This window comes from Mycetomoellerius zeteki, unplaced genomic scaffold (genome assembly GCF_001594055.1).
Source record: "Mycetomoellerius zeteki isolate Tzet28-1 unplaced genomic scaffold, Tzet1.0 scaffold113, whole genome shotgun sequence".
NCBI classification, from domain to species: domain Eukaryota; kingdom Metazoa; phylum Arthropoda; class Insecta; order Hymenoptera; family Formicidae; genus Mycetomoellerius; species Mycetomoellerius zeteki.
The window spans coordinates 1,942,279-1,965,460 of NW_017256051.1; the positions used below are offsets into that span (position 1 = coordinate 1,942,279).

The 23,182-nt window shown below is 34.9% G+C and overlaps 2 protein-coding genes across 2 annotated transcripts; one reads left to right on the plus strand and one right to left on the minus strand.

The window, feature by feature from the left end:
* The first annotated feature begins 2,357 nt into the window (after positions 1 to 2,357).
* Positions 2,358 to 18,530, plus strand: Pxn (Peroxidasin). Its single transcript, XM_018456290.1, has 5 exons — positions 2,358 to 2,917; positions 10,489 to 11,006; positions 14,650 to 15,448; positions 15,795 to 16,149; positions 16,213 to 18,530. The coding sequence occupies exons 1-5, from the start codon at positions 2,718 to 2,720 to the stop codon at positions 18,265 to 18,267; spliced, it is 3,927 nt and encodes a 1,308-aa protein (XP_018311792.1). The 5' UTR covers positions 2,358 to 2,717; the 3' UTR covers positions 18,268 to 18,530.
* Positions 18,531 to 20,233: 1,703 nt separating this feature from the next.
* Positions 20,234 to 21,633, minus strand: LOC108727457 (acyl-coenzyme A thioesterase 13). Its single transcript, XM_018455599.1, has 3 exons — positions 21,211 to 21,633; positions 20,855 to 21,042; positions 20,234 to 20,517 (listed from the first exon to the last, which is right to left on the minus strand). Exons 1-3 carry the CDS (start codon positions 21,289 to 21,291, stop codon positions 20,349 to 20,351), a joined length of 438 nt encoding a protein of 145 aa, XP_018311101.1. The 5' UTR covers positions 21,292 to 21,633; the 3' UTR covers positions 20,234 to 20,348.
* Between the last annotated feature and the right edge of the window lie 1,549 nt (positions 21,634 to 23,182).

The window sequence follows — 23,182 nt, forward strand, 5'->3', positions numbered from 1 at the left end:
ATTTTTCGTAATATTTTTACATAAAATAATTTTCTTCATGTCTGTATATATCTGTAACGTATGTATACATGTATGATTTTCCTAGATATGTATTTATGTTTTTCTTTTAAATATCAAACAATTTCAGATATGAACTGAATTATATTGTCTAATTTGAAGGCACACACACACATATGATCAAAGCGACACAATGACAAAAGTACATGATTGATAACAAAATTATAAGATCGATAATATCAGACGAGATTATATTAGTAATGATACAAATATTAATATCTTATGATGCTATTTATAAACTAGATCACTTCCTCACGGCACTCGCCAAACCATCGTGGGTTCAATTAAGTACCGTTATCTTTATACAACGGGTTATGCTTGCTGCTGATGATTGGTTACGCGCTACTAGTACAATACTTTCACACGTACATTGAAATTATGCACGCAATTCCGAAGCAAATTAACTCACCGGGCAAATGATAAAGATAATAATTTTCGTAGATGAACATTTAAAACTGATAAAAAGTTTTAACTCTTTCTTTATTTGTTGTTCTAAATATTCAAAATAATAAAAAACAAGAACGGTAAAAAGAGTGAGCTATATTTCGAGACATATTAAATTGATCCTTGTATCTTTTGAATTTAGTTAGTATATACCAGAGCGTTTATTTGACTTGATCACCACAAACTCATGGTCTCACTATGTATGCCTAGCTAGGTCGTTGCAAAATATGATGAATTTGCTTGTACAATTCAACACGCATAAATGCGTAAACTTCAACATAACCGTTCTTACATGGGCTAAATATAAACAGCAATAACAAGCCTCTAATGCATCCTTTCGCCTTCCACCTTCTCTCCTTTCATCGTACGCACAATGAGCAACGTGATGCCCGGTAAACAAAATGTTCACGCCCACAAATGTATTATATCTACACAAATGTATTATATCTACCAAATGTATTATATCTACCAATCTACGCTACCCTACGCGGGTTCAGACGTACTAGAAACGTGCACACGCCTATTTGTGGTCCACTTGTTCTGCCTACTCGCCACTCGTCACAGCGCGAGTAAGCTTACATATGAAATAACAGTCATCTTAGGATTAATTAGATAGCACCGAGACACTGTCATGTCTTCTCTCCTGATATAGGTATATATATATATATGTATATTAGGTACATTACTGTATGTATATTACTGCGGACTAAAGCAAAATCTAAGATATATTTTTAAATAATATTATAAAAACTAGAATCCATGTAATAAATATTATATAATAGCATATAAAAAATATAGAATGGTCAAAAAGGAAAGGATGAAGTACAAGAAGTATTAATGTATAAAATACAATATTAAAATTATATTTCAAACAAATTATTGATACCTTTTAACGTCAGTTAAGAAAAATACTATTCGTCATGTTGATATACTATTAAAATTTATTGAATCTAGATCGATAGAATCAAGAAGCTATTTGAAGCAAGATATATGTATAATAATTGATGCCAAGTCATTTATTAAAAATAAAATATTAATACTATCTAAATCAATTCTATTGAAAATTAGAGACATATATCTCTGTAATCGAGTGACATGAAGATTTTGTAAATATAACATAAAATTGCGCAAGAGTGAGAGAAGATTAATTTTAATATTCCTTTTTTAGCCATTTTTGAGCCATGCAATCGTATAATTATCGTTTGCAAGTAGGATTGCCATCCGTCCTCTTTTCCCCGGACACTGTCCTTTTTTTTAGGGCATCCGGAGACATGCAGGGGGAGAATTCCAAAAACGTCTGAAGTAATTATGAGCGTCCAAGGTTTTAGGGGATCTTTCAAATTTTTTACTTTGACTCCTCTCCCGCGTTATTCTGTATTATTCCTGATTTACGTTAGGTATAGTAATCCTTAAGAAACTGACCAATCACAGTTGAATGCGAGGAGAATAATCGACTATATACAATTGGTCAACCTCTTACGTTAAATTAGTACCACCAATGAATAATTAGATGTAAAATAATTATTCGTTTATTGTTTTGATCACTTTTACTAACCTACATGCATTGTGGTATATCTTCGTTATTTGAAAGACAAGTCGCGGTGTTTCGCGAGTACTACTTTGCATACTCTCGTACTCTTGGATTCGTAGCGCGCATTCAACGTGCGCACTCGACGGTGCGACGGCAATACGAAAAACGAAGGGACGAAAGCGAAGAGAAACGAGTCTCGTCGTATTCGAGGAAGTCTTTTGTACCTACTACCTACTCCCGCGCGACGCGATGGACCCTCTCTCCGAACGAGGTCCCGACTCCCGATGCGAACATGAGTCGCGTAGCGCTACAGTAGTGGCTGGGGAGGTAGTTGTGGCCAGCTGTGGTAGTGCATTTCCTTCTTCCTCTCTTTTGTCTCTTGCAATCGCCACTAACCTGACTAGCCTCCTAAGCCTTCTCTTGAAGCGCATCCCAACAGTGGTGTGTCCTTCTTATTCAACGTTTAATCAGATTCCCATTGCATTGATCCTGAATAATGCAGTGAAAGTACTTGAGAAAGAAAGAGAGAGAGAGAGAGAGTGTACGTGTGTGTGTGTGACGTGCACCCACGTCCGACCAACTGATCCACGTGGTATCGCGACACAACATAGAGACTACTCTTACTGTGGACACTACTCTTACATTTCTCGAATACACTGAACATCTCGACGATCGAGCGAAGGACATGAGGCGGATCGTGGACCTGTTGGTCTGGACGCTGTTGGTCCCGCTGCTCCTATTCGCAACAGATCCCTTGCAGCAGGCTACTGGAGCAACGGTAGAATGTCCACAGAAATGCGTCTGCTACAACAGCACAATGCATGTGCGATGTATGTTCCTAAAGCTGATGCAAGTGCCACGGGTGCCCACTAATGTCACCGTCCTGTAAGTCGTCTGTTTTTTTTATAAAAAGCAATAATTATTTTAATTTAACATAATCATTCGAAATTTTGATCTGTGTGTGTGTGTGTGTGTGTGTGTGCGTGTGTGTGGAATAAGAGTTCATATAGAATATTTTATATAAAAATCTGTGAAATTTTCCTATATGCGAAAATTCGACGCTTACACAAGAAAAATGTGTAACCATCGTTACTTGATAACAATCAATCAACGAAGGTGGAATTATATGGTGAATGACGAAAGGTCAAGAGAAAGCGCGTCCATATTCGCTCATATGGGAAAACACTAATCGAGATGTATGATTAAGTTAAGAAGACCGCAACTAAGCGCTTTCTCACATGTGAAAAATATGCATTCGTATTTTTCGCACAGTATTATTTATTATCTTTTGCAGAAAGAGAAAAGTGATATATCGTGTTCCAACGAAAGAGACTTGTTCCAAGAACTCATCGTACTATAAATTATAATTAAATAGTAATTAATAATAGTAATAATTGCATTGTAATCAATCTGAACAATTATTTGCAAGAAATCTGAATAAAAAATTTTTTAATGCTGGAAATATGCTCTGTCCAAGAGAAAGAGAGAGAGAGAGAAAGTTAATTACATTTTAAAAATCAGTAAATGCACGAATTCGAAATGGAAATTTAATCAGCGAACAAGCGTACAAGTTATCCATTTAAGGCAAAGTAAATCAACAAAATCGAAGATGGCCGGTTACTTAGAACTGTATGCGGGTGCGTGCGTGCGTGTGTGTGTATAAAAGTTACGATGTGGAGTTTCGGAGAAAGAGAAGAATGAATGAAGGAGAATGGAGTAAGGTGAACTCGATGCAAAATCACAGACTTATTTAATCTCACATATTTTGATGTTCATACGGTACTACATGAATATATATTTTACGAATTAGTATATTTAGGTAATTTTTCAGATAAAAGATCTCGATCAATGGAATTTGTTTCGGGTTTTATTTTTGTGTACACGAATATTACATTAAGATATTACAATATCTTATTCTATTTAAATGTTACAGGAAATTTACAAGACACATTATATAAATTGAAAATAGTTATGACCAATCAGACAATCACATAAACTAGAGATGCGAAAATGAATAGCGTATTTGGAACAATCGGCTTTTATGAATATCTACCTAATCAATCTAAACTTTTATTGTAGTTATGTCATTCTTCATTACGTTTTAAAAAGAATAATTTTTCTTTTCTTTATTTAAAAAAGCAGCATCAGAGCACTGATTTATAACACGAATGTGTCTCTCTGATAAACGTATAACATACTTATATGTATATCAGACTCCGCTGTTTCAAGAAGCGCGTATCCCAAAAAAATATTTAATACTTGAAATAAGAGAACGATAATGTGATATCGCAATATGTATACGGTTGACTATTTTATCGTTTCACCTCGATTTATCTTGCGGTGATATGTGTCATTGATACCGTATAGATACCCATAAACTTTGACGCGCTTATTGGAAAAAATAAAACGATAATCTACAATCTATATGAAGAGTATATAAGTTCTTTATCATTTTTGTTGTAAGTCATTACGCAAAATCTCGGACAAAGACATGGTAAACATTGGCAAATCAGTTTGCAATTCTGTGAATCAGCAATAAGTATAATTAATTCTATTTTTTATCTTAAAGTGACTGCAAATATGTGTTACATTGAATAGTAATCGTATACATATCTTTTTTTAATTTATATATATAACAACTTAAAAATTATTGCCATAAAATTGCAATTTCTTTGTCCTAAAGAAAGATTACTCAATAGAGATTCAACATTTATAACCATGACCCTATTACGCTATTAGATGATACAGATCATTGTGTCATCTAACCTTAGAACACATTGTGGAAATGTAAAAAAAAATCTAGAATTTTCAGTTAAGAAATACAATTTCCTCTATTTTTTATTCTTTACTTATATGTAATTTTTCTTTTTTGCGATTTATTAAAATATTTAAAATATAAATAAATCATAAAATAAATAATTTTTTAATTGTATGTATTACACACACACGCACGCATGCATATAAGAAATATTTTTTCTCATCGTATTATGTAAAATAATACGTTCGGAAAAAATTACCAATTCATAATTTTAAAATAATGATCATCTCGGATTACATCTCATAAAAATTAGAAAGCAAATATAGCGGCAACCAAGCATTTAAAATACATGATAAAATTTTGTTAAAATAAAGAACCAATAAATATAATTCATAGAGATTCTATAATTATGTCTAATGATCCTAAATATATTATGTCTTGTATCACATAAGCCAAAGAAAAGTTTTCGTGATTAAATCCTTTTTTTTCTCTGTGTCTTTATCTCCTACGCTCACACAAATGCGATTATATAATTTACATTATTTTGCTTACTATTTCCGTAACGATGACCTACCCAACATTCTAGCCTACCCAAAAGCCTAATCTACATTGGTCGTATCATAGCATCGCAAGCATCGTAAACGTCTTGCACTTTAAAATTGACGCATTGGGTTGGCTGATGTGCAACAAGCTTGCGACCTGCGACGCCTATTACGATACGACCAATGTAGAATGGGTCTAACGTATTTAACACGCGTTTATCGTAGAATCGTCAGATTCAGAAAAATTCTATTTAGAAAAGAAACAAAAGATTCTCTTTCACACATTTGTTGAAAAATTATAGATGAACAAGTTCGGGTTCTCTTCTGACAATCTCAGTGTCAATGAAGCAGTGTGGATAATGACTTATACGAAAAAGTTGATAAACTCGGGCATCGTATGACGATTGCATAAAGTTAAGATTAAATAATAAAACATAAGTCCGAGTCTACAATGAGTTGGTATAGTCGGTAATTTTAAGTCTTATGGGTGAATCAGTCAAGTTAGCCAATAGCCAACTTGTACGATTACTGATTTTCTTAAAATTGGCCAAATTCAACTTTTTTCCTTCTGATTTGTCAAGTCAAAACGACTCACTGTACAACTAATGACTCATTATGGATGCGAAAAATCGTAGTCGCGCCTATTTAGGTTAAGATTTAGGACTTTTAACTACCAACTACCGACTCACTGTAAATCCGATGTAAAACACAGTTTCGCATAAATGGTTTTACGTATACTCGTAATACTCTAACGTTTCTAAACAATAAACAAGAGGGGCATACGTTTCTATAACAATGAGTCATGCACGTATAAATATTGCATCTTTTGGCAAGTAATTTAAAATAAATTAGATTTGAATGTTTTATTTTTATTCATATTATTATTTATTTATCTGATAGATGTGTTATTCGATCATTTGAAATTTATTTTTGATTGCATAACGAGACTTTCGTATTATAATTATTATGCGTTTGACTGGATTTTCTCACATGAAAACTTAAAATCTCGATTTAACACGTAATTACTGTTTATTGAAAATTAAAATTATAAAATAAAAAAAATATAAGTTACATAGTGTCTACTGCATTTCGATAATCAATGAAATTGGTTCGGTCGATAGGGAAAAGTGGAGGAACTGTGCACAGCGGGTAATTGTGCGCATCCTGGTTTGGTACTTTTCAATGGATGACAATATCACTGTGGTGAAATTTTTACGCAGGAGGTCGTCCTCTTAAGATATAACTACAAAAGATACGACGTAAATACGTTGCTACCCAGAGAAATAAAAAAAAATGAAATCACATCTTTTCTTGCTATTTTAGCATTCAGAAAATAAGATGGTAAGTCTGTATTTTTAATTTGTTTGTTTAAAGTTGCATACGTTATTAAAGTATGTTATTATGTGCGTCTTTTGAGCTGTTATTTATTAAGTTTGATTAAGAAATGTTGAAGTAATCGTATTTCATATCGAGTCAGGTCGCGGCGGCAAATTGTGCGCAAGCGTTTTGAAATGCGCACAATTACACATCTTTCATATACTATGATTAGCACTAATTTTTTCGTTTTTTCTTTGCATTATTATTTTACTTTGCCATTTTATCTTGCCAAAGTCTATATGCATTATTATTATTATATTAGTTTTGTATTTTTCCTAAATACAACCTTATTGAATACAAAACTGTTCAATATGAGGATACATAATGATAGAAGAATGTTTATAGTTTCTATTTCCATACTTATATCGCTTTGAACTTGGAAAACCATTCCAGGACAATAAATTTCCATTAGATGCGTACAATTCACCCACTTTCCCCTAATCAATGAAATATCCAATAGAACGTTGACTGGAATATCAAATATCTTTAAGTATACGTCTAGGATCTCGTTGACTAAATATATATATATATATGTGTGTGTGTGTGTAAAAGGTAAATGTGTGTCCCAGTAGCCGGACGTTTAAGCGTTAGATTCTCATAAATAATACAATTTATAATATCAAAAAGGTTTTTAACATAAATATTTGTATTTATTTGAAAACTCAAGACTCCCTTAAGCAAGCAAAAATTATTTGGACCAACTTATAACAATTATTAATTAGAATATTTAAATAAATAATAGAATGCGTCAATGTACCAGTGGCCGGACAAGCCGTAAGTATTAGTCTCAAATACGCTTTTTAAAACGTAATATTATAATTTAGTGTAATCTTTGAATGCAATTAAATTATAATACTGTAATAAAAAAAGCATTTGAGATTAATAATAATAAATTTTGTGAAAGTATCCGGATACTGGGACGTTTATCTTATATACTTATAGCGCGATATCGATATTTGTTGAGATATCGTCTCTTGTGCTACACACAATTATACAATCTTTGATTACATATAAAATAGCGTGCGCAAAAAATTACGCTGTGTAAAGTAAGAAATTATATATACTTGCTCGATTAAACTACTTGCAGTCTGATATGAGATATCCATACTAGCACACAAACGTTAACGCGCGTTAAGCATCGGTAATTCTCGATATTTTGATAACACATAGAAACAAATTTCTTTTTTTCTTCAATGTTAACAATATTTAATATATCAAAATTATCTCTCTCCCTCTCTTTCTTTCTCTCTCTAATTGTATCTCTTTATACATGTCTGTTGTAGAAATAATTTAAAATTTATTCATTCATTTTTGTTTTACCATATACATTTATATAAATGTGTGATAAAGTCAACGTTTATTAAAATATTATACTGCGTATCGCCTTTTGGATTATAGATACAAAACAAGGCATATCAATTCGAGAAAGTGAATTCGCATTCCGCAAGGAGACAAATTACGTCATCGTTATAATTGTAGATATAGTCGTGCATCTCTCAGTGAATTAAATGGCGAAGCTGTGGCTTCGATGAAATCTATGATGAATATGGTTCAGAAGAGACGGGTCGTCTTCCTGGAATCATTCTCATGATATCCGCTTCATATGCTGCTATTAGTATCGTTAATTCACTTGCGATCTATGTTATTAATATAATATGATCCCTCGCTACATTAAATGAATAAATCACCAATATTTATATGCATCAATGCACTTATTTGTATATGCAATATATATTTATTTTTCAAAACTTGCTTCACATTTCATAATTGATACCGTCAACATTAACACGATGTTTTATTAAGGCCTCGTTTAAAGTATATCATTTAACTGCCGTGAAATGTGAAATTGTCTGCAGAGTAATTCAACATCAGAGTGAAGAAATTGAAGCTGATTACTGGAATCGCTTTCTTTCCTACTAAATGGCACTATAATTTTTTATTTAATTATAATTGTCATGTACATATATATATGTATATATATATGTATATATAAAACTAATAATGTTTGCTGGTATCTATATAATTTCTTATCTAATTAATTAGATCTTCATCTTAAATAATTTGAAAAAAAATCACTTTTTTATCTAAGATACGGAGGAAGATAATATACATATATTCTAGTAAAGATAAGATAACGCCTAGATTATCTAAATAATTTCATCTAAATACCAGCAAGTATACAACTATAAAACGTAATGTAAACGTTTATATTAACAACCATTATTCAACATTGTATATACAAATAAAATTTGTAAAAAAACTATCGCATTGTGAAGGACTTTTGCCAGTTACACAAGGCTTTTTCTATTTCTCTCTCGTGTTCGCGCCGATGTGGCGACAATTCGCTGATACAAAGATTGAAATACTGTCGGGTTGAGCACAAGAACTCGAGTAATTTAGAAAGGAAGTAATGTACAATGAGTCAGATAAAATTAATAATTAAGGAGGATCTACGCCTGATAACTAGTGGAATATCTTTGTTGCGCCAAGCCAAGCTCTAATAATTATATTTGGCTGTGCAATGCGTTTTACCAGTTCAATAAATTTTTGAACTGTTAAACCATGTAGCCTAATTGCAACATTTAGACGCATGGTAACTGACATCATACGTATACATATAATTTATATACCGTTAATGAGACATATTTTAATTCAATAATCTTTTTCAATAAGTAAATTGGCATGCGCAAGAATCTAATTCACTAATCGATATCTATTTATACTAATAGGTATATATCAGTCCATCTATCGACGAAACAATAATGATCTGATTGTTATTTATGATATAAAACTTCGTCTTATATCTCAAGAAGTGCTTACGAATACTTTTGCTCATTTCACTAAACGAGTAGGCGCGGAGAGATAGATTTATAACTCCGATATTCTCGCCCACATACGAAATTCTGTGTTCAGATATTTATATGTCGTATTTAGCGTAGAGAAAGCAACCGAAACGTGATTATCTGATCTTCAATTTGAGATTGTATGAAATAAATAAAATAACCATGTTATCCAATTTACTTCTATCATGTCGCGAAAATAAACGCAAATATAAATCTCTGATACTGTTTACCGTAATATGTTTTTAATTTCCATTGTTGCAAAACGTTAATAATTAATTACATTCATATTTAATTATCGATAATTATCAGATATGTAATGTAAAAAATTGATTGTGTTCTTACATATGCGGTCTAAAAATAAAGATTCTTAATATTGTTTATATTACGCCGCCTGAAAGAAAGATATTGTTTCCTTACATGTACCGATTATTGCGAAGAATATTATTAAGGCCTCGATAATCTAATAGCTTAGGACGCTCGTACAAGAAATCCGGGTTCGACTCCCGGCCGAAGTAATACAATATTTTTCGCAATAAATTTAATTACAGTTTTTCAGCATATTAACATCTTTATAATATGATGCCTGATTGAGCTTTAGATTAAAATTATTAAAATTGCTTGTCAATTTAATTCGCGAGATTACTTCAATAGTTTAATTACGTTTATAACCCGGAAAAACAATTCGGCGCGCAGTTCGAAAGACTACAAATATGATGTATATGCACAAGTACATATATAGTATATATAGTAATTGAAAATTGAATTATTTAAGCATTAAAGATTCAGCTTCAACCGTTATAGGCATTTTAATTTCTAGTATTGATTATATTTTCACATATGATGCGATTTAAAATAAAAATTCTTAATATTGTAAATTTAACAATTCCTTCTTCCCGAGAAAGATCTCACTCATCTCGAAACTCGAAATTCTTTCAGAGATCTCCGATTTAATAGCATCGCGGAAGTGCGCGCGGGATCATTTCACGGACACAACCAATTGCATACCTTGCTACTGAACGACAATCACATTCGACGGCTTCCGGTAGGCGCGTTCGAGGGCGCACCGAATCTACGGATACTTTACTTATACAAAAATCGCATCGAGCACATCGCACCGGGCGCGTTCGCGGGGTTACCACGGCTCGAACAGTTATACCTGCACCACAACCATCTGCGGGAGATTCGATCGGGCACGTTCAACAATCTGCCGGCACTGGAGCGTCTATTTCTGCACAGCAACAAGCTTCATCGGTTGCCGGCGAATGCGTTCGTCAACGTTGGTCCGATGACGCGGCTGCGTCTCGACAGCAACGCGCTCATCTGCGATTGCAATCTGGTCTGGCTGGTGGAACGCCTTCAGGACAAACCTACGGAGATGGCGGCAATTTGCCAATCCCCACATGAGATGAAGGGTCGCTCCCTAACTACAATGTTGCCCGAGGACTTTCATTGCAGTTGAGTAAAAGCATGCCGAGTAGGAGAGTACGATTTATATGTATATATCATCCAAGGGCAACAGACTGGATTACATTAGGTAGTTCATTTCCAGACATATATACAGGGTGTTAGTTAAGTATGTTGCCATACTTAACAGAACGATTCTTTGATTTATTTCAAGTAAAAGTCCATATAAACATGTGTCCTAAACGGCTTAGTTTCCGAAATACAGGTGAATGTTCGCAAATGTTTGACGAAATGGTAAATTGCGTTGGAGATATCTTCCTGCATAAATATGCCTTGCTTCACGTGAGTTACCATTCGCACAACCAAAGTGACAAAGTCAAAGTCACAAAATCAAAAATAGACTTCAATTCTGATGTTGCTACGGGTTAGTTAGCTTGTACATACGTTTTCAGGCCAAATTGTTTCAGTCCATCAAAATCGCAAGGTGGACATTTTCAACAATTCATCTAATTGTTTTATTTCATCAGAAGAACTGAAGCCTGTGTTTTTTTTATTTTTCTGTTTTTGACTAGTTTTTGACTAGTTCAAGCTGTATTTCTTTCAAATAAACAGATTATTACTACACGTTTAAATTTTTTTATTTCGGAAACTAAGCCGTTTAGGACACATGTTTATATGAACTTTTTTACTTGAAATAAACCAAAGAATCGCTCTGTTGAGTGTGGCAACATACTTAACTAACACCCTGTATATGTCTGGAAATGAACTGCCTAATGTAATCCAGTAATAATAAATGTAATAATAAATAATTATAATTATTTATTAATTAATGAAATAAAAGAAAAGTTTTCGATATATTTTACAAGTCAGATCTGTCTATTGTATTGTTTTATTTTTATGTTAGGTAATATATTTTGCAAGAATTTTTATTTTATTGTGTACCTTCTCGCTTCTCATGTCACAATCTGAGAGAATAAACGATTAAATACGTTGATGTAAAAGGAATTGCCAAATGTGAGTCGACACCAGTTGTCGCGTGTAATCCAATTGTGCATATTAAAAAATGTGATATAGACGTTTCAACCTTGGTTTCAACCCGTTGGCCCTCTTCAGTGTGAAATATATGTGTTTAAGATAATTTCATGATATCAAATTAAAATAAAAACGCTCAATTGTCAAAACATCTAAATTATTGTCGCTGTTGTTGAATCTTCAAATAATCGTCTGTTATATTTTACTGAATATACAAACAGTCCATGTTCAAAAAATTCCACTAAAATAAATGGTTCAAAAGAACTTTAATTAATTGTAATAAAAACTATATTAATCAAAATTACTAAAAACTTACGTAGCGATAAGCTTAACGATAGTCTGTTACAAAGATGTGAATACAGAGAGAGATATCGTTGTAATGAGAAAGTCTAGTGAGAATATTATAGGGGAAATAGAGAGACATCGCTCTCTCGATACAAGAACAGAATATCGATTCTTTATTGAAAGAATTTAATGATTTCCATCCCAGATTAGGATTTACAATGGAGTTGGCGGGGGATACATTGAATTTTTACTATAATAAAAGAAGGAAATAGTTTAATATATAACTGGTATCACAAACCTACATTTGCAGTACGTTATTTAAACTTTTTTTCTTGTCATCCTTTATGCTACAAAGTGGGCACTATCATTAGTTTGATTGACAGGGTACTTTCTTTATCACATCCTAGATTGTAAGAATTTTGAATTTATTATTAGCATTTTAATGAATATTCTATGGATTTAATATTCAAAATATTAAAAAAAAATTAATATCAAAGTCCAGACTATTCAATAGAACAGAAGCAGTTTCAAATAGAAATAGACAAAGTAACAAAATTAAATATTTCACCATACCTTATGTTTCATCTATCTCTGACAAATTTCATAGATTTTTTAAGAATAATCGGTTCATAAAACTGGCATTTACTGGGATCAATAAATTGAATTCTTTCATCAAGGAACAGAAGGACAGATTATCAACTATGACATGTTCTAACGTTATGTACAAGATCAATTGTCAAAATTGCGATCCCTCCTATGTGGGGCAGACAAAAAGATTATTAAAATCAAGATAAGTAAACATCGAAACCACATTAATCGAAATACTACATCACAGAATGTTATTGCAGAACATAAAATTGAGCACAACCATGATTTTGATTGGGACAATGTTCGGGTTTTAGACGAGGAAAGGAGTTATAATAAGAGATTAATCTCTGAAGCAATTTTTATTAACAAAAAAACGGAATAAACTTGCAAAACGACACAGATTTACTTCCTTCGTATTATGACTTAGTCGCCAGATTGACGTAACTTTGTTTAATTTGCTGCTGCTAATATATATATTTTTATTTTTGACATTTCATGTTTATATTTAATTTTTATCAGCGGACATTCTCTCTATTTCTCCTATAATATTCTCATTGTACTAGACTTTCTCATTACAACGATATCTCTCTCTGTATTCACATCTTTGTAACAGACTATCGTTAAGCTTATCGCTACGTAAGTTTTTAGTAATTTTGATTAATATAGTTTTTTATTACAATTAATTAAAGTTCTTTTGAACCATTTATTTTAGTGGAATTTTTTGAACATGGACTGTTTGTATATTCAATAAAATATAATAGACGACTATTTGAAGATTCAACAACAGCGACAATAGTTTCGAGCGTTCTTACTTTAATTTGACATCATGAAATTATCTTAAACACATATATTCCACACTAAAGAGGATCCAACGGATTGAAACCAGGGTTGAAACGTCTGTATCACATTTTTTAATATACACATTGGATTACATACGAACAACTGATGTCGGCTCACATTTGGCAATTTCTTTTACATCAACGTATTTAATCGTTTGATTTATTTGGAGAATTTTCGTATTTTTAATTTTATTGCTAAGAGAATAAATAAAGATAGTGAAAGAATGGAAGCCTTAAGCTTATAATAAAATTTTTTAAGTTCTTTATTTTTAAAAAACAAAGTAAGTAAATATTCGCCACTGTTATTTCTCTTGTAATCGACTTTTGAATACTTTGCTAGGAAACAGTTTATTCTTTCATTGTTTTTTTCGTTGCTCATTATTATATGTATATTACATATCAATTACACATTGCTTACACGATACATTATCACTGATACAATGATCAACTTAATGCCGATTACGTCGTTGTGGTCATTGACACGTTGGTCATTGCGCTGCTGCATCTTATGTGACGATGCCTCTCGCTAGTCCCGCTAGGATGATTCGTGTATCTCTATCGCGTGATCTTTCATTATATCGAAACTTTCAATCAACTGATTGTCGTTCATTAATTCAAAAACTTTAAGCTTTCAAATCGATGGCAATGGAGCGGTAGCAATTCTAAAACTATATACTTAATAATATTAATATTACTATCAATTCGTAGAGAATTACACATATTTAGAATCTTTTATATAATAAATAAAATTATATGTTCCTCTCCGTGTTATTGATAAAATAAATAAATAAATTCGACGCGATTATATATTATACATAATATGTATCAAAATTAGAGAAGATGTAAAAAGAAAAGAAATGAGAGGAACACGATAAAATAAATAATCTCACATCCCCATTTATCTAATTTTTCCTCAAAATTTTCGTCATAATAGAAGATTCCTTTGCAGCAAAACCGCATATCATAGAAGGTCCGGAAGACACCGTAGTGCGATTTGGTGATACGATGACGTTGACGTGTCGAGTAACAGGTGATCCGACACCAAAGATCAAATGGATGAAGAATACAAGATACTCATGGGAGGCGGATGACAATGAGGAAAAGTATGTAATTCATGAAGATGGCGAAAAGTACGTGATTCGCGAGGACGGCACCTTGGTGATCTCTGGCACGACCGAGCAAGACGGCGGGATGTACGAGTGCGTAGCTAGCAGCGATATGGGTTCGGCTAAATCCAGAAAGGCCAGAGCAGTGATTACAGTTGCGTCTCAATTGATACTCGCTGAAAGACCGGAATCCCAGAACGTGACCGCCGGTACCAACGTGACCTTCTCTTGTCGAGCACTGGGTAATCCTAGGCCCGATGCTCGCTGGTTCAGAGACGGCCAATCGATCCCCTTTAATGATAGAATCTCGCTCGAGAACGATGACACCTTGTTACGTATTCTCGCAGTTAAGGAAACCGATGCAGGCAAATACGAGTGTCATCTCAGGAGTACCGATCACACGGTTCATCTCTTCGCAGATTTGAATGTCGTCGATTTGACGGCGCCCCGATTGCTATTCAGACCGCAAGACATCGAGGTGGAACCGAATGCCATTGTCGAGGTACCTTGCCGAGCTGAGGGTATTCCGAAGCCAGTGATACAATGGAAGAAGGACGGTAGTGCGCTCGAGGGCAATAGGGTCAAGATCACACGCGGAGGAAGTCTTCTTATTTTTAACGTGACTCCGCAAGACTCCGGCAGGTAAAATTGAAACACGAGTCATTAACTATCATCTTTTTTTTGAATGAAAAGAGTTATTAAAGGAGTTATTTTTGTGAATATGTATAGAAATCATTTCTCACGATATATCTTTCATTAAAAAAAAATAATTAGTAAATTTGAAAAAATACTTGAGTCATGTTATACAATATTACGATTATTAATTCGGAGACATCGTCTATCAATCTTTAGCTACGTTGATAAAAGTTTGATAAGGGTAAAAATATCTATAATAATAAAAATCGAAATCGAGCTTCCATTGCATCAATTTCCATTGCATTTATCGATCCTGTGCACAACAATGTCAACAATCACCTTCCTTTTGCAGGTACGAGTGTTCAGCTATAAACGATTATGGCCGCGCAACTGCCGATGCTTTGGTGCGCGTTCGGCAGCCCGATGCAACGGATACGCTCGTCATACGAGCCTTCCAAAGTGCCACCGAGGAGATCGATCGTGCCATCAATAAAACGCTATCGTCTCTCTTTAATTCCGACGGCTCATCGAAACACGTTGATCCGTTCCGTTTGGCACGGTTTCCGAACGCAATCAGTCGCGCGGCCGCTAGACCCGCCGAGCTCTTCGAAAGAACTCTCATCAATATTCGACGTATGGTGGATACTGGCAGTAAGGCAAACGTGACTGGTGAATTTCGTTACGAGGAAATCTTGACAACTGAACAGGTAAAGTTAATCATCAAACGTACTGTATCAGCTGAAATTACTTAAGCACGTCCCGTTTCGCAGGTGAAGGAAATCGAACGATTGTCCGGATGCACCGGTCATAGACGTCGACAGAATTGCACCAACAGGTGCTTCCATCACAAATACCGGACTATAGACGGCAGTTGCAATAATCTGCGCCATCCTATTTGGGGTTCGTCGCATACAGGATTCCAGAGGGTACTGCAACCCATCTACGAGAATGGTTTCTCGATGCCGGTCGGTTGGGAGAAGGGACGACGATACTACGGCTATCCGAAGCCCGCTGCACGTCTCGTGTCGACCACGCTAATCTCTACCCACGCAATTACGTCAGACGATCAGATTAGCCACATGGTGATGCAGTGGGGTCAATTCCTGGACCATGATCTCGATCACGCGTTACCGTCGGTATCGAGCGAATCATGGGATGGAATAGATTGCAAAAAATCCTGCGACAACGCCGCACCTTGCTTCCCAATGGAAGTGCCGCCAGGTGATCCGCGCATCAACAACAGACGGTGCATCGACTTTGTCAGAACTAGCGCCGTCTGCGGTTCTGGCGCGACCAGTATACTATGGGGCGGCTTGATGCCTCGAGAACAACTGAATCAGTTGACCAGTTATCTGGACGCGTCGCAGGTCTATGGCTATGATGACGAGCTGGCGCGCGATCTGCGTGATTTCACGACGGATCGTGGCTTGCTCCGGGAAGGTCCCACACTACCCGGTCACAAGCCTCTGCTTCCCTACGCGTCTGATCAGTTTGTCGACTGTCGCAGAAATCCACTGGAGAGTTCGATCAATTGCTTCGTAGCCGGTGACATTCGTGCCAATGAGCAAGTCGGCCTGCTGGCCATGCATACTTTATGGTTACGCGAGCACAACCGCATCGCTCGCGCGCTACGCGAGATGAATCCACACTGGAATGGCGAAAAATTGTATCAGGAAGCGAGACGTATCGTCGGCGCAGAAATGCAACACATCACTTATCGACACTGGTTGCCGCGAATATTTGGACCTATGTTGGGAGAGGACTCTATGTTAGGACCGTACCGAGGCTACGATTCCAACGTAGACGCCAGCGTATCCAACGTTTTTGCCACCGCCGCTCTACGTTTTGGCCACTCGCTCATCCAACCGCGTCTAGAGCGACTGAACGCGTCTTTCCAACCGATTCCTCAGGGTCCTCTCAATTTGCGTGATGCCTTTTTTGCGCCTTGGCGACTAGTGGAAGAAGGTGGCGTCGACCCGCTGATCCGAGGTATGTACGCTACAGCGGCGAAACTGAAGCTGCCCGAACAGAATCTCAATGTTGAGCTCACCGAACAACTTTTCCGTACCGCTCACGCGGTTGCGCTCGATCTAGCGGCGATGAATATCCAACGAGCAAGAGATCACGGCCTTCCCGGCTATGTAGAGTGGCGCGATTATTGCAACATGTCGCGCGTCGAGACGTTCGAGCATTTGACTAACGACATCAGCAGCGCTCGAGTGCGACAGAAGCTGCGCGAATTATACGGTCATCCGAGCAATATAGATGTTTGGGTTGGTGGTATTCTCGAGGATCAGTTGCCGGGGATGAAGGTCGGACCGCTGTTCAAATGTCTCCTACTAGAGCAATTCCAGCGAACTCGGAACGGCGATCGGTTCTGGTACGAGAATCCAAGTGTCTTTCGCACGGAACAGCTCGCCCAGATTCAGCAAGTGTCACTAGCCAGAATCTTATGCGACAATGGCGACAACATCACTCGCGTACAACCTAACGTGTTTCTACTGCCTGAGGGTCGTAATGACTTTATTAATTGTGACGAGATTCCCTACGTAGACTTGAACGCGTGGTCTGACTGCTGTGAAAATTGCGAAGATCGTGATAATACTATCTCTCGTGTGCGCAGAGAGGCTGAAAAATATTTTGCACCCAGTCACAACTACGTCAAGGACACCGATTCGTTGAGTCACGAAGAGAAAGTCGAATACTTACAAAGGATGTTTGATGAAAGTAATCGAGAGGCTAAGCATTTGCAACAACAGTCTGACAATTTGTTACGAAGAGTGAAAGAACTCGAGTCATTTTTAAAAGACATTAGAACACAATAGAGAAATTAAGTGTGTACTTGGATCATTCTCTCTCTCTCTCTCTCTCTCTCTCTCTCTCTCTCTCTCGCTCGCTCTCGCTCTCTCGCTCTCCTGCAGATAGTGACGCTCTTGCATTTCTAATATATGCCATATTCTTTATGCATTTATTGTAAATAAAAGCATTTGCAAAAACTTAGTTAATTATTGGGCGTCATTTCTTTTAGACTAACTTAAGCAAATATAATAATATGTTAGCAAGAAGCACATGTATAATGCGAGATAGGCCGAATCGTGTATGTAGCAAAGCTTAAATCACTTTTATAATAAAACATATATAATATATATATATACACATTTTATTACATATATATACATATATATATATATATATATATACGCAGGTCGTCTGAAAAGTTTTGAGCCTCAACATGAAGATGACATTACGTCAAAACCATTTTGGTACTACAATCGTATAACACATGCTTTAAAAGATACCTGTGAAAATTGTAGCCGTTTTAAACGCTCAGTTGTTGTTTGATAATCATTTGTGTCAGTCGATGTCAGTAGCTGCGTTCGGAAACGTCGCTCGGATGCCTCCGATTCATCATCTGTCCTTGTTTAACATTATAACGCAGCCAGTGTTTTTATATAAATGGAAAAAATCGAATATCGTACCTCGTACCGTGATTAAGTTCTTGCATTTGAAAGGCAATACGCCTGCATAAATTAAAGCCGAGTTGGACGCTGTTTACGGGTTATGGGGACTTTGCTTCATCATTTCAATCATTTGCCACTGTGAAAAGATGGGCAGCTAAATTTAAACGTGGTCATACCAGCTTGGCTGACGATGAGCGTTCAGGACGGCCAACATTGCAACCACCACCGATAACATTGAAAAAATTCACCAAATGATACTGGACGACTGTTGAAAAGGTTAAAGAGATAGCAGAGGCTATGAGCATATCGAAAGAACATGTCTATCATATATTGATGATAAATTAGGCATGCGTAAGCTAACCACGCGGGATACCGCGTTTGCTCACTGTAAACCAAAAACGGCAAAAACGCATTCGAATAAACATTTCTAAAACTCTGTTGGAGCAGACCTTTTTATGTCGATTAATAACTATTGATAATGAAGCTTGGATCCACTACTTCACTCTTGAGATGAAGGAACAGTCAAAACGGTGGATTGCGAAGGGCGAACCTGCTCCGAAGAAGGCGAAGACGGTTTCGGCCGAGGTGATTGCAACTGTTTTTGGGATAGTCAGGGAATTATGTTCATCGATACATAACTTATTAACGATACTCTTATGCGAATAACACACATTGCAATTTATATACTCTTCAATTTGTATATTAGAATATGCGACTTTCATACTGATGAAGATCCAAAACAAGGATCGAAACGTTTATGTACTTATTTATGTTTAAAATAAAATATTATTTCCACCCGTACATCTAATGCTGACTCATATAGACTTTTACACGCATTATAGATTATGTTCATCGACTATCTTAAAAAAAGATAAATAATAATAGGAACTATGCATCATTAATTAACAAACTGAAGGCAGAAATTGCGAAAAAATCGTATTTGAAGAAGAAAGTGCTGCTCCGTCAAGATAATGCACCATCTCACACTTTGACAGTCGCCATGGCAAAAAATCACGAATTGCAGTTCGAATTGATTGACTTGCACCCATCGTATTCACCAGATCTGGTCCCCAGCGACTTTTTCCTGTTTCCTCAAAGTTTAGCTCGGAGGGCAGAGATTTTCATCCAACGAGTAGGTCATCACATTCGTAGAAGCATATTTTGCAGAGCAAGACGCCAACTATTATTTGAATGGGTTAAAGGAGTAGGAACATCGATAGGAAAAGTGTATCGACTTAAAAGGAGACTATGTTGAAAAATAAAACTGAATTTAACCGAAAAAAATACTTGTTTCTATATGTTAGGCTCAAAACTTTTCAAATGACCCTCATATACATATATTATACATATATATATGTATACGTACACGTATTAATTACAGTGTATTCTACTTTTTATTTTATGTACATTTATCAACATTCAAATCAAACTGATCTTCTGCAGTTTCATTGTCTAAATGGCAATCCAACATATTTTGTATGTTGCCCACGGGCAACAACATCCTTACCATCGTTCTTTGTGAGTTCTACCGCGAGAAAAACCAAATTCTTTCCAGCACGTATAGTTTCAGCATCAATCGTCACTGTTTCACCAGGAAATGCAGCCTTCAAAAACCTGTACCATTAATAACTCTGTTGTACAATATATATATATATATAAGCATATATATATTTTTTTTAACTAATAAAAATTATAGTAAGTTATATACAAATATTATATTTAATTTCTAGTCTCTAACCAACATCTATATATTCAATTTCTCTATATAACCAACATCATAGACTGCATATATTATATATGCGTTAATTAACAGATTTGATTTATCAAAATAAAAAAGGAAACATTGACAAAAATAATGTAAATTTAAATAACGTAATAATGTAATAACTTATAAATAATTAAAATATGGTAAAATAAAAAATCTAATAAAAATTTTAGATCAAAATCTTACGTCACGTGCAGATCTACAGAAACACCAGGAGGAGGATCAGTTTTGTGAGTTATTATTGCATATGAAGATACACAGTCTATAATAGTACTAGTAAAACCGCCATGTAAAAAACCACCAATATTCAAATGTTCCTCAGCCACAGTAAATTGTGCTTTGCACTTTCCATCGCCAGCTGACAACAACTTTACCTATTCAGAAAAAAATCACAAATATTATATTAATATTTTTATATATACTACATTATATTAATATTTTTATATATATATAATAGGAAATGTATAACACAAAATAATGAATAGGTTAGATCTAATTATATATTAAATATTAATAGATTAAATGAAATTTTTTACACTTACATTTTTCATACATCGACCAAAGCCTTTGCCATTTGCCACTTTCTCCAAAATATTTTTTATAAGTTCCATTTTACACGACATTTCTCGTATTCAGAACGTGCTTACAACGATGTTAGCGCGTTAATATACTATAGTTTACGTTACGCATATTATAGAATTTTAGAGATAAAAACGCATTCTGATTCATAGGCCAGAATCCATAGTCCGTTCTTAATTTCAAGCAAGTTCTTAATTCATAGTCAGATTTTATATTTAAGACCGTCTTAAGTTCAGCCTTGAGGTGTCATAAACCAATCAGAACCGCATTAGCGTCTTATAGCGTTTTCCACTGGGAAAACTGATGCAGCATTAGCGCCATGCTAGGTTTATATGAAAACTGCATTAGTGCAGTAATAGTGCAGACTCAGAAGAACATATGATTTTATATAGGCTGCGGTCCACTTGACGCTACAAACGCTTCGAAGCATTCTTTGATTAGTTAATTCGTAAAATTCTTTGTTTTGATTGGTCGCTCAAACGCTTCGAAGCGTTTGTAGCGTCGAGTGGACCGTAATCATATATAAAACTTTTTTACCCGGGTTATTACAAAATCTCAATCACCCGCAACTCGCCGGCTCGCGTAAAGGAGGCACGGCAGTATCGTTGCGCTTGGCTTAGCACTGAGACACTACCGTGTCTCCTGATCCTCTTAAACATTCTCGATTATTTATTAATTTTTTTATAATTTTTTATAACAATATTTTTAGTTTTTGCGTATCATTAAACTAATGATTTTGAACATTGAAATATTAATGCTAGCTATTTTACTAGATACTAAAACTAAAAATATTATTGTTATTAATTAAAATAATTTAATATCATGCCTTAACGTATGATCGTATTTGAAAGCGCAAATACATAACCTCAATTTCTACTTGCACTGGTCTCCACTGACTTCAAAGACAGTGGAGCAAAAGTTGAACTCAGTGCAAGTTTTTTGCACCAGTTTTGTCAGTGGAACATTAAACACTAACTAGTTTTCACAGTGGAACAACAAAATTGCACTCAGTGCGCACCAGTGTTGAACCAGTTTTCCCAATGAAAAACGCTATAAGAGATGCGTTAACTTCGAGCATTTGCAAGAACATGGCGATCTCCATTATGATTCTTTGATTGATTCATGCACTAGCTTAAGGCCATCTCAAATCTTGAGCACCGTCTATGGATTTCGCCCATAGTGACTGCGAGATATAAAAGTCAAAAGGATCGCGTTTTTATCGATAAACTTCAAATTTAAGTGTGTGATTAAGAGTAAGAAACCGATAATACGGTACTTAATTTTATGATTTATTAGTTTTGTAGACATGTACATGTAACTTTAAAGTTTAAAACTTAAATAATATTCGATTTTATTTAAAACTATGATTTTAATATTATCATCCGAGTTTGATTATCAATAGAGATAATTGCAGAGAAAAAATTGTAATTTTTGGTAATACACAAGATATAGCATTAAAAAAACATTACTTAAGACGGTCTTAAGCCGACTATGAATACCGGCCTAAGATGCTAATACGGTTCTTTGATTGATTCATGCACTAGCTTAAGGCCATCTCAAATCTTGAGCACCGTCTATGGATTTCGCCCATAGTGACTGCGAGATATAAAAGTCAAAAGGATCGCGTTTTTATCGATAAACTTCAAATTTAAGTGTGTGATTAAGAGTAAGAAACCGATAATACGGTACTTAATTTTATGATTTATTAGTTTTGTAGACATGTACATGTAACTTTAAAGTTTAAAACTTAAATAATATTCGATTTTATTTAAAACTATGATTTTAATATTATCATCCGAGTTTGATTATCAATAGAGATAATTGCAGAGAAAAAATTGTAATTTTTGGTAATACACAAGATATAGCATTAAAAGTATGCATACTTGTACGGCATTTATATAATAAAAAAAATCACGAATTTAATAATGTATTATC

What these genes read in the sequence shown, in the direction of transcription:
- LOC108727457 (XM_018455599.1), bottom strand. Translation starts at nt 21,291, where the DNA reads ATGTCGTGTAAAATGGAACTTATAAAAAATATTTTGGAGAAAGTGGCA. An exon ending in TTGGTCGATGTATGAAAAAT is followed by an intron (nt 21,043 to 21,210) that starts GTAAGTGTAAAA and finishes TTTTCTGAATAG; the next exon opens with GTAAAGTTGTTGTCAGCTGG. An exon ending in TCTGTAGATCTGCACGTGAC is followed by an intron (nt 20,518 to 20,854) that starts GTAAGATTTTGA and finishes TTAATGGTACAG; the next exon opens with GTTTTTGAAGGCTGCATTTC.
- Pxn (XM_018456290.1), top strand. Translation starts at nt 2,718, where the DNA reads ATGAGGCGGATCGTGGACCTGTTGGTCTGGACGCTGTTGGTCCCGCTG. An exon ending in CCCACTAATGTCACCGTCCT is followed by an intron (nt 2,918 to 10,488) that starts GTAAGTCGTCTG and finishes AAATTCTTTCAG; the next exon opens with AGATCTCCGATTTAATAGCA. An exon ending in GCCCGAGGACTTTCATTGCA is followed by an intron (nt 11,007 to 14,649) that starts GTTGAGTAAAAG and finishes ATTCCTTTGCAG; the next exon opens with CAAAACCGCATATCATAGAA.